At 34.3% G+C, this 16,498-nt stretch overlaps 2 protein-coding genes across 2 annotated transcripts in view; both read left to right on the top strand.

Moving 5' to 3' along the window:
• The window catches only part of LOC134840730 (alpha-2Db adrenergic receptor-like), a gene marked incomplete at its 5' end in the record, with an annotated part of 87,252 nt that extends 84,552 nt beyond the window's left edge, over positions 1–2,700 (top strand). Inside the window, 1 exon segment of the mRNA XM_063856744.1 lies at positions 2,495–2,700. Coding sequence (XP_063712814.1) covers positions 2,495–2,700 — 206 coding nt within the window.
• LOC134852404 (protein dopey-1-like) overlaps positions 1–16,498 on the top strand; it is a 247,182-nt gene that overhangs the window by 151,916 nt on the left and 78,768 nt on the right. The gene's annotated exons all lie outside the window — the stretch shown is intronic.

Raw genomic sequence — 16,498 nt, 5'->3', positions numbered from 1 at the left:
GAAGATTTTTTGCTTCGTAACTTACAGTAAAAAAAACTCCTTTTTGATGTGCAAAATCAGTACAGAGTAAAATTTGTTGTTTTTTAAACGATTTTTTATGTTAGATGCTTATTTTCGTATTTAAGTAACTATTTCTTAGAAAATTGAGGAAACGAACTAATCAGAGTGATGCGTTTTATTACAACTATTTCTGTCGAAATTCTCCAGAAAGCCGTCAGTTCTATTTCAAAAATTGTACCCCAACATTGACCAAATACTGGATTTCTCTTCCTGGGGTTTTCTTTCAGACTCGCTACCTGTTTCAACTGAGAACTTTTTGGAAATGACTTTCTTTTGCTCTTATGGCAGCAAATCTTTGTAAACATAGAAAATTTTTTGATTAACTTTTCTTCAAACATTTTGATGGTTTTTGGGGAACTATTTGGTTAGATAAAAAATTTTTTCAAAGTAAAACCGATTTGCATTAAAGTCCGAGTTGTTTTGTTGTATTGAATCAATTAAATTTTTATTACCTTGATTTTATACTACCAAAGTTCTAAACTCATAACATTCCGAATATACTGTTTTTTTTTGTTGGTCCGACTTTAGAAATAAAAGAACGAAACATTTGTGCTCGGGGTGGTTTCTTTTCTTCAGACAAATTTCTACTTTTTAACTAGCCCTTTTTGACGGAATTTTATAAATATGATTCAAACTGTATTGTTGTTTTGAGCTTAAATTTGAAAAAAATACTTCACTGGTGATTATTTTTTGTAAAGTTATGGGGATTTAAAGATTGCCGCTTTGGGCAATTTGGAACAATTAACGCGCGATAGACTTAGCGCTATTAATTCTGTCTTAGAAATCGTTACAAACTAGTTGAAGAAGCTTCTTGTCACTATTGATTTGTTGATAGGAGCCAAATCCATTACTGTGTAATCATATGGCGTGTGGGAGGATGGTTTTTGGGGAACTATTTGTTTAAATAAAAAATTTTTTCAAAGTAAAACCGATTTGCATTAAGGTTCGAGTTGTTTTGTTGTATTGAATCAATTAAATTTTTATTACCTTGATTTTATACTACCAAAGTTCTAAACTCATAACATTCCGAATATACTGTTTTTTTTTTGTTGGTCCGACTTTAGAAATAAAAGAACGAAACATTTGTGCTCGGGGTGGTTTCTTTTCTTCAGACAAATTTCTACTTTTTAACTAGCCCTTTTTGACGGAATTTTATAAATATGATTCAAACTGTATTGTTGTTTTGAGCTTAATTTTGAAAAAAAAGACTTCACTGGTGATTATTTTTTGTAAAGTTATGGGGATTTTAAGATTGCCGCTTTGGCCAATTTGGAACAATTAACGCGCGATAGACTTAGCGCTATTAATTCTGTCTTAGAAATCGTTACAAATTAGTTGAAGAAGCTTTTTGTCTTTATTTATTTGTTGATAGGAGCCAAATATATTACTGTGTATTCATATGGCGTGTGGGAGGATGATTTTCACAAAAAAATCTCAAATTGAAAAAAAATGTAGATTTATTTTTCTCTATTTTATTACTGCTACAAAAACGTTAAAAGGCAGTCAAAACATTCAGGGCTTCATCCTGATACGAGCACTTTTGTTTTTTTTCGCAATTGGATGTTTTCGTACTCAAAATTCAATTAACAGCTCTTAAAAAATACTTTACAAAATCAATTGTATCATCCGCCAATTTTCAAAGCGCACCTATAGAAGTAGTTTTGCTCAAGAAGAAACCAGAATACGCACTGAAATCAGGAAAAACTTGCCTACTTTTTTATCCAGATCAATTGAGCAGAAAAAATGACAAAACAAACCACTTATGGAAATTTGAATGCATTTTTCGAAAATTGGATTTTGATATAAACAAAGAAAAATGCGAAAAAAGTTTGCATAAAATGTTACAAAAAAAAAATTATCTAGCCAAAAATGGCCCAAGCTTTAAATTCAAATTTGGGTAAATTTCAAATTTTTTGGTTAATCAAAAACAACTTTTAAAATTATAAAATTCCAATTTCAAATTGTATCAAAGTAAACCTCTTGTGTAGTTTCACAAAAGTTATTAAGGGTATAACGCACTAGATTGGCATACAAAAAACACGACAGGGATCTTACGTTACTTTTACAACAATGGTAAACTGAGTGCTTCAAATTTAAAGCATTCTGCGCAAAATGTTGGATATTTAACGCTTTTCAAATTTTTTGAGTAACGAAGAGTTTCACTTAAAGAAGAATTGATAAAAAGTTGCCGTTGTATTTTTTTAAAATGGATTGAATAAAATGAGCTAATACTGAGCGATAATCTAGAAAAATTTTGGTTGATCTATCAATATAAATCGATTTTGAAATAGAGAGAATTTAAGTATCTCCTAATCTATGTTTTGGAAACTAAATTTTAAAGTGTGCAAACAAAACAGGTGCGCCGGTGTCAGGCTAGGGTTAGGGTTAAATTAAAACTATTGAGCTGGTTTGCTTATTGAAATTCTGTTTTCAGGGACCAATTCTGGTGCTATTTTGGAAGAGCGGTACTGCCTAGCAGGGGAGAGGTGGATCAAAGACGCGGAGTGGAGATTAATACAGCAGACCAATGAAAGGGGAGGGGCTCGCGGTAATTTGTTCACAGCAGAAAGGGTCACTCGAATCCACAGAAGGAGGAAGTCGTACACGAATTTCATTTTCAACAGGTTCGGTTCAGTGTAAAAAATCTCCCTTCCCTGGTTGAAGTTGCCTCTTGCAATTCAGAAATGTCGCATAAATTTAACAATTTTTGGGCATCCAGCAATCTTTCTGTACAGTGTGTGACTTTGAAGATGTTCAGTCTATGATTGATCCATGAAACATTGATGCAATTTACATTTGTCGAACCATGACTGCGGTTTATAGATAAATATTAATTTTCTAAGTATGTAAAATGTCTTCGTCAAACTGTTGCATTGAGCAAAATTGATATTGTGACAGTTGCTTGCCGTACACATTAAGTTCAATGAGATTCCTTTAGATTTTCGCATCTAATGGCTCTTGCGTTTAAGAAAGATTTCAATTGAGAAATACTTGGATCAGTAGAAAAAAAAGATTATTTCATTCCCAAACTTTTAACAGCATTTCAAAAATCTACATAGAATTGGACTTCATATTTAGGAAAATACAGTTTTGCTTAAATATATACCAATTGTGCGAATTTTTTACTGTGGATTTGACTAAACATCGTCACAATCTGTTGTATGTTTTTCTTTGTAAAAGTCTTACAATAGAATTCATAATAAGGGTTTGTTATTCAAAACAACAGAATAAAAGTACCCGTTCAGCGAGACCAAAGCATAACAAAACTGCTCGTATCAGGGCGAAGCCCTTAATGTTTTGACGGGCTTTTAAGGTTTATGGAGTAGTAATAATACGAAAAAATTGATATTAAGAAATTAAAAATATTTTTTTTTCTAAAATTTGAGATTTTTTGTGAAAGTCATCTCCCGACAAGCCATATAAAATCATCTCCCACACGCCATTTGTTGTGAAAATCATTGCCCCACACGTCATATAAACATTCAAGGCGAAGCCCTGAATATTCCGACCGCCTTTTAAGGTTTATGGAGCAGTAATAACATAAGAAATTGAATGTAATAAAATAAAATGAATTTTTTCTTCTAAAATTTGAACACGCCATATAAAGTACAAAAGGATGACTTTCGCACTTTCTTGCAAATCAATTATGGCAAATAAGCTTCTTCAAACCAATTTGAAACAATTTTAAGATGGATTAAATCTCCTCTTACGCGTTAATAGCACAAAGTATATCGCGCGTTAATTGCCCCAAATTGGCAGAAATGGCAATCTTTAAACCCTCATAATTTTAGGAAAAATGACCACAGGTAAAATATTTTTTCAAATTTAAGCTCAGGACAACAATACCTTTTGAATGATAAAAAAATTCTGTCAAAAATGGCTAGTTAAAAAGTCGAAATTTGTCTAAAGAAAAAAAACCCACACCGAGCACAAATACTCCGTTACTTTTGCTACGAAAGTCGGAACAAATACTCCAAAATTGAGGCTATTTGCAAAAGACTGACTTTTGTTGGCAAGAAAGTTTCTTCTGTTAGTTTTTAAGCAAGAAGCAAGCTGGAAATGCATTAAGTGTAGATATCATATGAAACGTTTAACAATGTATAAATTCTAACTTTCCTAAACGTCAATTAAAGGGTCAAAATTTATGAAAAGCCAACAATTGTTAAAATAAGATTATGAAATCGAGAATTTTTTCAAAACAGTCTCCAAATTAATCATGCTTCATTGCTTTTTGAGAAAATCTTTGGCTTGAAGTCCCCAATTATACGACTTGCCTTGAAGCCCCGTCGATTTGATGTCCGGCACCCCTGATTGATACATCCCTATGTGTTTCAAACAACAGATGATAGTTTTTTCTAATGGCAAGGCACTTCAACCGGGTTTGTTTGACCGTATTGCCTGAGCGTGACCAAAAGACCAAATTAACTAAAAATTTCCTAAATGGTCTTATAACGCTACAATTACCGTAAAAAGAGCTTTGGGATGGCAATCATTAAGAACCAATGCAAACCTTAACTGTATGTGGATGGCAGATACGTTCATAGTCATCATCTTAATCTCCAATTGTTTTTCAAAAGCTCTTAGTTATACGATAAATTCCCATTGCCTCCTTTTATTGAGGTGGCCCACAAAGCTAAATTCTAAGTTGAAGCAAAGATGGTGTCTTGTTGCGCAGCAACTAGCAAAGAATCTTCCAAATTTTTGAATTAAAGAAACTAAAACTACAAATTCCAAAATCAAAAAAATAAATATTCAAAATTAAAAACTACAAAAATGAGATCTATAATACTTAAAACAGCCGTACAAATAATAAAGAGTGCGGACTCTTCTCTTGTCATATGTAATTTGCTGTTCTTTCAGTCAGAAAAACGGAAAAACTCAGACTAATAGGGCTTCATTAGGATACCACGATTGATACCAATCGAGTTTTCTTCAGGTACTAGAAATTATGTGGAAAAATTGAGCTCCTATGATACCTAGGTTTTTTTTTCCACATGAGTGATCATAACAAAAAGATATTATTTTTGTTACAAATTTCAATCTAACCAAGTACCACCTAATTTCATTTAGCAGTAGATTAGCTCTATTTTAAACGCGTGAATGAGAAATTATTGTTCCGACTTTCGTACAGAATATTTGTGCTCGGATGTTTTTTTTCAGAAAAATTTCGACTTTTTAACTAGCCATTTTTGGCGCAATTTTTTCTATATCATTTGAAAACTATTGTTGTCCTGAGCTAAATTTGAAAGATATTCGACCTGTGATTATTTTTTGTAAGGTTATGGGGGTTTAAAGATTGCCATTTTGGCCAATTTAGGACATTCAACGCCCAATTTTTTCCCGCCTATGAATGCGTAAGCGGATTTTTAATCCGTCTTAGAAATCGTTCCAAATTGGCTGAAGGAAGCTTATTTGCCATAAATGATTTGTTAATAGGAGCAAAACTTATCACTTTGTACTTAATATGGTGTCTCAACTTAAATGGCGTCTCACTTTAAATATGGCGTCTTAATATGGCGTCTCAAAATGGCGTCTCAATTTAAATATGGCGTCAACAAAAAATCGCAATTTAAAAAAAAAATAATTTTGTTTTATTACATTTAAATTTTTCATGTCATTACTGCTCTATAAACCTTAAAAGGCGGTCGGAACATTCAGGGCTTCGCCCTGATACGAGCAGTCTTGTTTCTTTGGCTACTGGAAATGCAATTTTGAGATGCTAGAAGCATCAAATGAATTAAGAATGGCTTCCCAGGCCTCAATTAGTACTTGTCATTGAAATACTACTATACTTGTAAAAGGATTTATTTTGAAACAAATTATTGGTATTAAACGGGTGTTAAATTGTTGTGGGGTTATCTTGTTACGGGTTAAAAAGTTGGGGTGTAAGCATAGGGGGTTAAACTGTGATGCACAAACTGGAGCAAATCATAGAAATAGGAGTGTTTGACAAGCAAATCCATCAATAAGGATAAGACAACCAAATCCATCGATAAGGATAAGATTTTATTTGACAATCATAGCAATATAGGCTGGATATTGATGGTTAATATTTGAACGGCATCAACTGGGTGGTTACAATATCATTTTTACTCTCCAATTTGTTAAGAATAAATCAAATTTGCTTCGGTTTCGACACGAGTGAACTTCAATCCCCCTGCCACTCAGCCCCCTGCGAGTCTTTTAGACTCAAATTTATTCATTTTAGCTCTAAAACGTCCTCCAAATTTCAACGAAGTGATCAGAAACATTTTGATTAAATTCATTTTTTTTCTATTTTGTTTCAGGGCAGACGACCCTTCAGTAGCTCTTGAGTTTTCGTGTCATCGGAATTTCTTCTTTGCAACCTGGTCTTACCGTCTGATTTCCAGAAGGAAACAGATTTCACAAGAAAGCAAAAGATGGACACTTTCCATTCTAGACCAGATGCACTCGGACAAAAGGCATGTCGCCAGCTATTTTGACTTTAATAACCACGACCAATGTCCATAACGGGGGCCGACAAACGAGACGACAGCTATTAATACGACAATTAATTCCACCGTGGCTTTAAGAATACAATTAATTGAGATTAAAAAGAAAATAGTATCTACTTTCGCCGCTATTGTTTGAGTCCAAAGAGAAACAGGCAATTACTTTCACCGCTTTAAAAAAAAAATTTAATTGCTTAGTTTAGTAGAAAAATATATCCAATCAGAAGACTGCAAATATATGAAGTCTTCGTAATGCCCTGTCGCCTTAATGTCCTGTCGAATTTTTTACCTTAGGGTCGTCATTAACAATGAGAATCTTATATTTAAGTTTGTTCTCAGTAGTGCTTTATTCTCAGTAGAAATAAATTACTGTTCATATGGTTGCTTTAGGTTTTCAAATTTTCAAATTTTGAATTCAAATTTCAAACTAGAAAAAAGAGAAAAAAATTAATAGTGGTATTTACGCTTTCGTTGATGATAAAAAAGAAAACTGATAAAATCAACTTGGAACTCAAAATTTTTCAAATAGATAAATTGCAGTTTCAGTTTCAGAGGCAATGCGGATCTAGGGTTTTCTCGAAGGAAAGGGACGGATTTTCAAAAGTTTTCAAAATTTTGTTGACCTTTTGTTTCAGGCCGACCAAATTGATTTTCCCAGCTCTCCGGGAGCACCAAGAAGATCCTGTGTTGGCCAAATTTTATGCGCCGCAGGCAAAATTTCGAAAACAAAATAGGGTAAAATAGGCGGTTTTAGGTATTTTTTCAAAAATTTTGATTTAAATTGCGTTTTTTTGACGCGCACCCCCCCCCCCCCTCAAATTAGGATATTTTTGCGCCTGTAGAAGTTATCACCAAAAATTGATATCTCAGAATAGAAGAAAAGAGGGACCTTTTGGATCGGCAGGGGAATGAAACCCTGAGGGGGGTGAAGCGTCAAATACCCCGCCTATATTCCCACTGATCCAAGGTAATAGCTTTCAATTCTGTTAGGCTTTTTTTTCTGAGGGTTTTATAGGGTTTTGGCAAAATAATTGGGAGCTAATGTGTCAATACTTGTGTCAATTAATTGAATTGATTTCTCCATGTTTGTCAATTGTCAATTAATTGCAATTATTGTTCCGACTTTCGGTACGAAAGTAACGGAATATTTGTGCTCGGGGTGGGTTTTTTTTTTTCTTCAGACAAATTTCGACTTTTTAACTAGCCATTTTTGACGCAAATTTTTTATATCATTCGAAAGGTATTGTTGTCCTGAGCTCAAATTTGAAAAGATATTTCACCTGTGATCATTTTTCGTAAAGTTACGGGGGTTTAAAGATTGCAATTTTGGCCAATTTGGGACAATTAACGCGCGATATACTTCGCGCTAATATGAGTTAGGACTGGAGTGTAACTCATAGAGTAATTTCGGATAGGGTACACCGTCTGCTCGTCACGCTATCTTATTTTCGGCCGGATAGATTCGTGCAACTTCTTAGTCTAATACCGATCCTAATCTTACTCTTATACTATCTAGTCTCAGGTTGTTTAACTAGTCTCTGCTAGGCTCAATAGATCTAGGGTATACTGGTTTATTGCGGCTGCTGAAGTGCTCGGGAGAGTCCAACTAATTTCTAAGTTAAATTCAAATCTCTCTGGTGCTGAAATTACAAGTAACTTCAGCACTTACAAATAAGTGGGTTGTTAGTTAGATGGATCATGATTGGTTAATATTAAATACTTTACATTGGTAAAACATTTAATTTATCCAATCATAAAATATAGTTTAGATCAGGTTCCACCCATCCGGGTTTTACAGAGTTTTTTAGAACAGTTCTTTTGTAGTTCAAGGATGGATGATGGACGTTGGTATTTGGCGAACATCATTTTTCTTTTGTTTCCTTTTTGTTAAGGAAGTTCCAGGGATCTGGAATTGAGGACACAAGACGTTGTGTTCTTCTTGTGACAACGACTGAGTCTCTGCAACAGCATCAATTCTGGTTTCAGAATGGTTGGCTATGTCAGGTTTTTCTGTTCTTCGGAGAGAACTTCTTTTGTGTTTGATCTAGCTCGGGAATGGCGTGGAGATTGTGCGTGGAGGGGATGCCTGGTTACTCGGATCTGTACGTATACTTGAACATCGAGGTGGTCATTGGTCTAGTTCAATGAAGTCCTTTTCTGCGAGGTCAAGTCGTACTCTAAATCCTTTGAGTTGTGATTGTGAGCGGCATATCGATTATAGTTGGTCATTCTCTCTCGAGTGTAGTGAGGTCGTCTTGTCTTTTGATGTTCGTCCTTGGTGTTGTATTCTGATCTATATATTGCATCATGTGATTTTACATTTTATAAAACTTTTATTAATTTAATATTTTTTAATTATGATTTTAGTTAGTTGTTTTCACAAAAGCTTTTTGTTTTAGTTCGGTTATTTTGAAGAGTTACTCACCCTTGAGTAGCTCTTATTAAAAATAAAGGTGTGGTCACAAAGCGTGGATGTAGCACGGTGGGTTAGGCCGGCTATAGAGCATGCTCAGGACGTCCTTTCCTGGTGGGTTAGGCCAGGTGTGGGAGTATGATTTCATGCGGTTTTTATGAGGGGTCCTGTTATGTGACAACATTTTATGTTGGGTTTGTTGTGGTTTTACTTATGTTTTGTTGGTTATGTACTTTTTCCAAAAAGCAAATTGTTTGTGGTATGGGTTTGTCTTTTGACTTTTTTGTGTTTTATTATTTCTTTCTAAGACTTTGTAATAGTCTTCAAAAGAATAAATTATCCAGTTTTAAACTGGGTTAATCCGGTTTGGGTACCGTTGGTTTCCTTTTCTTAGTCATGCTGTTATTTTATGATTTGTGGTATTTAGTAAGCTGCGTTGGTTAGTTTTGTTTAGTATATGATTCCTTTCCAACCGGGTTAAAGGAAAGTTTGAAACTTGTTATTATTTGTTAGAGTTGTTGAGTGTGAAAACTTGAAACTGAAATTCATTATTTTAAACAATTCTTCGTGGGCGAGCTGTGCGAGTGTGGATAGAATTTCTGTGCGAATGAATGAAAATATCAAAAGGTTAGTACTGCAATTGCATTTTATTAATTTACTGCATAGAATTTGGAAATTTACTGCTAGTAATGGGGGAATTTTAAGATACAAATTTTCATCATATGTAGATTTACTGCTTTTAGGGGAAAATTTTATAAATTAATTTACTGCATTGGTATTATATTTATTTAATTGTTGGTGCAAAAGTTAAATAGGGTTTTAAATAGTTTTGAAGAAGTTTGCTATTTTTTATTTTTCTTTTGTGAATTTTTCAGATGATTGAAGATGAAGGCTAAAAATCTAAAGAAAACATGAATAAGGAATGGTGAGTTTTTCAATATTTTAATTAGTTAGTAATATTCATTTAGTTCATACTTACCTGTTAGTCGTCGGGGAAAAAACCGTGGGGGAAGATATCGTGAATTAGTTCTGAAGTTGTTAGTAGTTTAGCTAAGATGCGGATGATATTTTTAGTTTGAAGTAGTGGCCAAAGCAATTGAAGTGCCTTAATAGTGGTTAGTTCTTCAGTGCCTACTGCAAACTCATAAGGTGTGTTTTGGATTAAGTTATATAACTTGTGGTTAAATTTAGTGTTGTGGATGAATTCTAAAATGGGGATTTCTATAGGCTGTACAAACTCGTGCGGGATAAGGAAGGGTCGGGATTCTTCTGCGTTGAAGGTCTTGGTGATGGGGCAGAAAATATACATTTGGGTTATGGGGTCATAATTACGAAGAATACCATGAAGGTTAGTATTTTTAATACAATATGTGAAATTTAGGAAATACGGTGAAGTGTATTTTGAATTGATGAATTGAAAGCGATGGTGTGGTTGTCTAGAGGGTGTGTGGAGGTCAAAGTGATTTTGGATGAAACGATAGTAACTGTATGTATGTGTTTGTTTAGTTCGCAACATAATATCGTGTGAGCAGTGTAAATCTCTTTCGTGTGGTGCAAGGAAATGAAAGGTTAGTGAAAAGATTTGGAAGCGTTCTTTAAAACTTTCGTACGCTTGTGTGCTTGTTAGTGCTTCTGAAATAATGTGATCAAACTTTCGGTCGAAGATGTTTAGTGTAAATACATATGGTGTCTTGATGAAAAATTTCTCGGTGATTTGTGGGTTAGCGAAGCGATCGTCGTCTAAGAATTGATCTTGGTTAGCTCTGATGATGTTGTGATCATAGTATTCTAGTGTGTATTCGTTAACTCTAGGTGCAGTGTGTATTTTTAGTGATTTTTTATATCCAACGTAAGTAAATTGTCTAGCGGTGAGTGGTGTAGTTAGTCGATATAGCATGTCTTTGTTTCGGTCTATATCAATGGATGTGTTAGTTAAAGGTAAGCAAAGAGGGTTAGTGAAATGATAGTATGAGGTCCAAGAGAGAGTGGGCATTAAAACGAATTCGTCTACAAGGTTGCGTGTTTCGTTAGCGTCATGAGGGGTGTTTAAGGTGTATTGTGGAAATGAGGGTAAAGTGATGGCTAAAAATTCTCTAGTGTTAGTATGTTGGGGGTGGTTGATGTATTCTCGGGCTGTTCCTGGTTTTGCTGGGAAAGGATGGTTGGGGAACTTTCTTTTAAAAGTGCGATAAGCTCTATTAGTGTTGAGTGAGGATTCAGTTGATGTGGATGATGGTGCTAATGATTCGGTATAATTTGAAGAGGGTGTAGGGGGATTGGATGAATTTGTAGTGGAGGAGATTTGGTTTATGGTCGGGGTGTTAAGGTGGTAGGGTTGTTGTTGGAGGGTAATAAAATTGTCTAGCTCTGGGGAGATTCGGGGGGTGTCTGGAGATGATTGGTCAGAATGGTATGAGGAGTAGGTTGGGGTAACTTGGGAAGCATAAGAGGGTGTAGGAGTGATTGGGTCAGGGTTATTTGATAATATGGGTTGAAAAGGAGGTTGAGAAAAATGAGAAGGGTTATGAAAATTATTGGATGGAGATGGTTCTGAGTCGGCAAATTCGTCGGGGGTTTCAATATTCGGGTTATTTAGCTGTGAAATGGAGTATAAAACTGAAATTTGTGAGTTAGTGTCGGAATTCATGCCTGATGTTACATTGCTAGATGGAAAATCGGGTGGCGGAAAAGCAAAAAGTGGTATTATTGGGATTGAAGAGGTAAGGTTGGTTGGATGGGAATTTGATCGATGGAGTGATCCAAGTTGGCGGCTCATCGTGGGCTAAAAAAATTATTATTTTGAGATTGAAAAGCGGTGGTATGGGGCTGTTCAATAATTTGTTCATAAGTATTATCATCTTGTGATGGATGTGTCATTATATGTTGGACGGGACTTTGTGATGTGGTGAGTCGAAAATTTGGATTATGTGTGATTGCTAAATTTCTAAAATTTCGCGGGGCTAGGGATAGTGGATGGTTATTTGGTAGGGGTGGTAATTGTGGTGCCGTTGGCTGTGTGTCGACATTGTTATGTTCTTCGTCGTATGTATTTTGTCGTGTTGTTATTTTTGTGTTATATTCTTTTATTTGTGCGTCTAAAAGAATTTTGTTTATAGATGTGGAAAAAATTCCAAAAAATCCTGCAAAGAGTATGCGTGCTACGCTTGCTTGTCTGTTTACTTGTGTGTGTATAGCACATGTATTGTAGATTCCTTTTAAGAGTGAGAAAAGAAATCCAATAAAGTTAAACATTGCGTATAAAATAGTCAATTTTTCTAAGATGTAGTAGGGCCATCCTAGAAAATCTAGGATCTCATTTTTGAGTGTAACAAAGCTAAAAATGTTAATTGGTGATATATCTTGGGGACGGTATTTTTCGCCGTTTAGATATATATAATCTTTTATGTCTTTAAAATATCCGCTATAGTCTTGCGTGTAGATATCGGCAAATCCTGCGGTTTCTGCAAGTTTGCGTAAGTTTTGGTCTATTGATTGTCTTTGTATAGTGTCCATTTGTGTTAATAATTCTTGGAATTGTTGTGTTCTAATGTGATGTTGAATATCTGATTTTGAATAGATTCCTATTGATTGTAAGTCTATATTTGGGTTTCGAGCAATAGCGCGAATGCTTTCTGGTGAAAATTTTTTGAGTGATTGCATTAATGTGGGATATGGAGTGAGAAGATAATATTTGTTTTCATCAGGGTTTAGTTGTACTACATTGTGGCTATTTTCTGATCCACATGGGACTGCGGTATCCCAGAAATATGTTCTTCGTGAAAGTGTATCCACGAAATGTACTTTATTCTTATAAAAGATAGGAATTCTTTTATAACATCGTTTATCTTCAAAAACGTATAGTGGTGATACTTTTTTAGTACAAGTATAAAACCATAAGATGTTTCCTTCGTAGTCTAAAAAATTTGATCTATTTCCTGATAATAAGTATCCTGCGTAGGGTATTTTTAATACTGCTAGTGCAAGTGATTGTAGTATTTGTGTTCGTTCTAATTCGCATAGTTGATGTAGTGTTTCTAATTCAGAGAGTGACATTTCTTGAAAAATGCGGCTAATTGTATAGTCTAGTTTCATATCCAAATGAATATCATAGTGGATATTACCAAAATATGTAGTATTCATTAGTGATAATTCTTGTAAGCGTGTGCTTCTGGTGTCATAAGGTTTTAGATGTCCACCAGGTTGTCCGTTGCTTTTTTCAAAATTAACTGGTATATAGGATGTTCCTTCGTTTAGAGGATGACCTGTGGCGTATGGGTCGATTTTTACTTTACCAGTGGTCATGTCGAATCCTTTTTCATATTCAACTAATATTTCAGAGTATTGTGTTCTGTGAAGTGGATTCCTGTATTTACATGCAAGTTCTGTTTCTTGATATATTTGAAAACGTGTCAATTTATTTTCTATATTGTCTATGTTTCGAAAATCGGAACTTAGTTTGCGTGATGGATGGACTTGTTCATATGGAATTGATTGTATGAAATATTTTTCGTGAAATTTTATCATACGAGCGTGTATTTTTGCTACTTGAAATGTTGTACATGTGTCTTCGGGGAACCAAACAATTGTTGCTTGTGTTCTCGTTGTAGGGTCGCAATATCCTTGATCATTTTTACAAGGTAGTCGGATTCCTTGATAGATCATTGTATTATCAGATAAATCTCGTGTGAGTTGTATTTTTTCGAGTTGTATTTTCCAATCGAAAAACATTATTTCTTGGTATCCTTTATTTTTTGTGTCTGCTTTGCAGTTTGATGGGTTATTTATACCAATGTGTGGTATCCAGTGTTTATCATGTAGGTCATAGGTTAATCGTCCGTGTGCGCCGTTATACGGGTATTTTTCGTCTAGTCTTATATGTCCTTGGTGTCTTTCAAGTTGTGATTGATGTACAGAGTCTGAAAAAACTTGAAAATTAACTAATTTTCTTTGGGAGTTTTTATTTTTTGTGATGTTTAGTCTAAGTAATTCATTTTTACAATCGTCGGGATTGAGATGTAAAAGACGTTCTATATTACTTTGGTAGAATGATTCATGGTCAAGTCGGTTTTTGTTTCCGTTCGAGACTTGTGAACAATGTACTTTCTTTTCGGAAAATGTTGCTGTGAATTTATAACCTGTAACTGTTGTTGCTCGGGCTTTTGAATAGAGTGTTGCTATTATATCTGTGGTTTCTATAGCTTGTGGTTCTGTTTCACATTGTGATACCTGATTGATTGCATATTTATGTAGTGTTTTTTGTTCATTTTCTTCGCAATCGTAATGTGTTACTAATAAATCTTGTGGTCCTGTACGAGGGGAAGGGTTTATATTTTGATTTGAGGTTATTAGAAAAAGGGTTTGGAGAAAAATTAATAATTTTAGAATATACATGTGTATGATAATCCTGAGTATGGATTATAAAATGTAATGTAACCAATTGTGTTTTTAGTGTATCTGTCGTATTTGTATATTACTTCAGTAGTTATAAACGGTGGTGGTAGTGATTGAGCTGTTATGTTAGGTGGATTTAATGGGTAGGGATGTTGGGTAATATTATTTAACTTAACTGTGATTTCAAATTTTAATTGTAAACTGTTTTGTTGGAGTATTTGAATATTGTGATCACGGATATCGTTGTGAATATCTTGGCGATATTGTAATCTATTAAGTGCCCAGTTATGAAGGCGGTTACTTTCTTGATGTTGTCCAAATAGTGGTGGAGGTGCTGTGAATGTATTCCAATCTAATCTTAAAGGAATATTTATTGATGATTGTTCTCGATATCTGGCGTCGAGATTATTTGGAAAATTTAAGTTAAAGGGTAGTGGTGAAAATTGACTTATTGATGGTGTTGATGGTAGTGATAATGTTTCTGGTAGTGATGAGGATGTTGTTGTATCCGTAGAAATATCTATGGGGTCATTGACTAAATTTGGTTCACCTTGTGTGAATGAATTTGTAGTCCAATATGGCAGTCGTGATGTTAGGTTTGGGGGGTTAAAGGGATTTTCACGTATCTGTTCAGATGTTGGTGTTGAACCTAAGTAGTCTGAAGGTAGACTTGAAGTGCTTCGTTGTGAAAAAAGTGTAGGAGTTTCTGGTGTGATACCAGTGGTGTTTTCTGGAGTGGTTTGTGTTGGGGATTGAGGTATATCAAAATGAACTCGGGGAGTTTGAAAATTTCTATTTCGTCGAGGATGTATAATTTGTCTATTTATTTCTGCTGTGTTTTGGTTTTGACTAAGGTTTCGTATTCTACTTAGTTCTTGTGGTAGTGTTGGGTAAAGATTATATGTTGGTTCACTTAGGGATGCTTGTCGTTGAACTGGTTCTAGTGGTTCAGATAAACGAGCGTGCCTTTCTTCAAAGGTGTATGGATTGTCTTGAAAAGAAATTCGTGTAGATGTTTGAGGGTTTTGAGTAGTTGAAGGTGGTGTTGGATTATCTTGGGATGATGTCGGTGAAGACTGATTCTGTGACTGTTGGGTAGCAATTTTTGATGGATTTTTAAATTGTTACTTTAGTGAGAGGGTTTATGTTTATTATAATATTCTTCTAAAAAAAGAATTAGAAAAATTGTTGCTAGGGCAAATGTAATGATTGCTTTCTTTATACATTTACATATTGTCAAAATGAGGGATGATAGAAATGTTATGAAAATTACAAACAATAAAAAAATATCAGTTCTACTGAAAATTGTTCGTATCATTTAGACAAGTTGTTAAAATCGTACCTGTGGATATATTCAAGGGTTTTGGAAAGTTGGAGGAATAGTTCAATTATTGTGTAGAAAATTAAAAAAATGTTACAAAAAATTATTATGATTATTAGAAAAGATTCGATGATATCAAAAAGAAAGATTATAAAGACTTGAAGTATTGAAAAAAAATGTTTAAAATTGATAAATATTTGAGCGACTGTTTGAGAGAAAAGCATTTAAGAAATGATCTCTTTGTCGAATATTTTTTGCTGTTTGAGGCGATTTTCTAGTGTGGTCGAATTATTTATTAGTTTTTTGACAAGTGGGTTGAGTTTCGTAAAAAATTGTTGGGGGCAATTTTCATGGTGACTGGGAGGTCGTCTTTTTCTTTATTTTTGTTTGTCAAATGATCCGGGGTATGGTGAGATTTTTATACTTTAGGCTAATTAAAATCTTCATTTTGTGACTTTAGGCTAAGTTATCAAATTTGTTTTGGGGGTATTCGTGGTCTGAGTTGGGGAAATATTGTTGATCTTTGGGTTATTAGATAAGGGAGGGGTACGGTATTATGGTGATATTTATTTTAGCTGTCAAGTTGGAGTGGTTTGCTTATTTTTGACCTGGAGGTTGTAAAGTTATAGTTAGAGATGTGCCTGGAGTTCTAGATTATTCGTCTAATTGATCTTAGTTTGAGTTAGAGAAAGTGGCGGATTGGATGAATCCTATTGGTCTATTTTGAACTAGAATTATTGCGTACTTGTGAGCATGTTATTTTGAAAAATGGAAATGAAAAATGTTACGGAGGTTTCAAGATTGTGAAGTATAAAATTTTAAAATTACTTTTTAAATTCT

The sequence above is a fragment of the Symsagittifera roscoffensis genome, chromosome 1 (assembly GCF_963678635.1).
Source record: "Symsagittifera roscoffensis chromosome 1, txSymRosc1.1, whole genome shotgun sequence".
Lineage (NCBI taxonomy): Eukaryota > Metazoa > Xenacoelomorpha > Acoela > Convolutidae > Symsagittifera > Symsagittifera roscoffensis.
The sequence above is the reverse complement of the archived record's forward strand: the minus strand, read 5'-3'. Positions and strand labels throughout refer to the sequence as shown.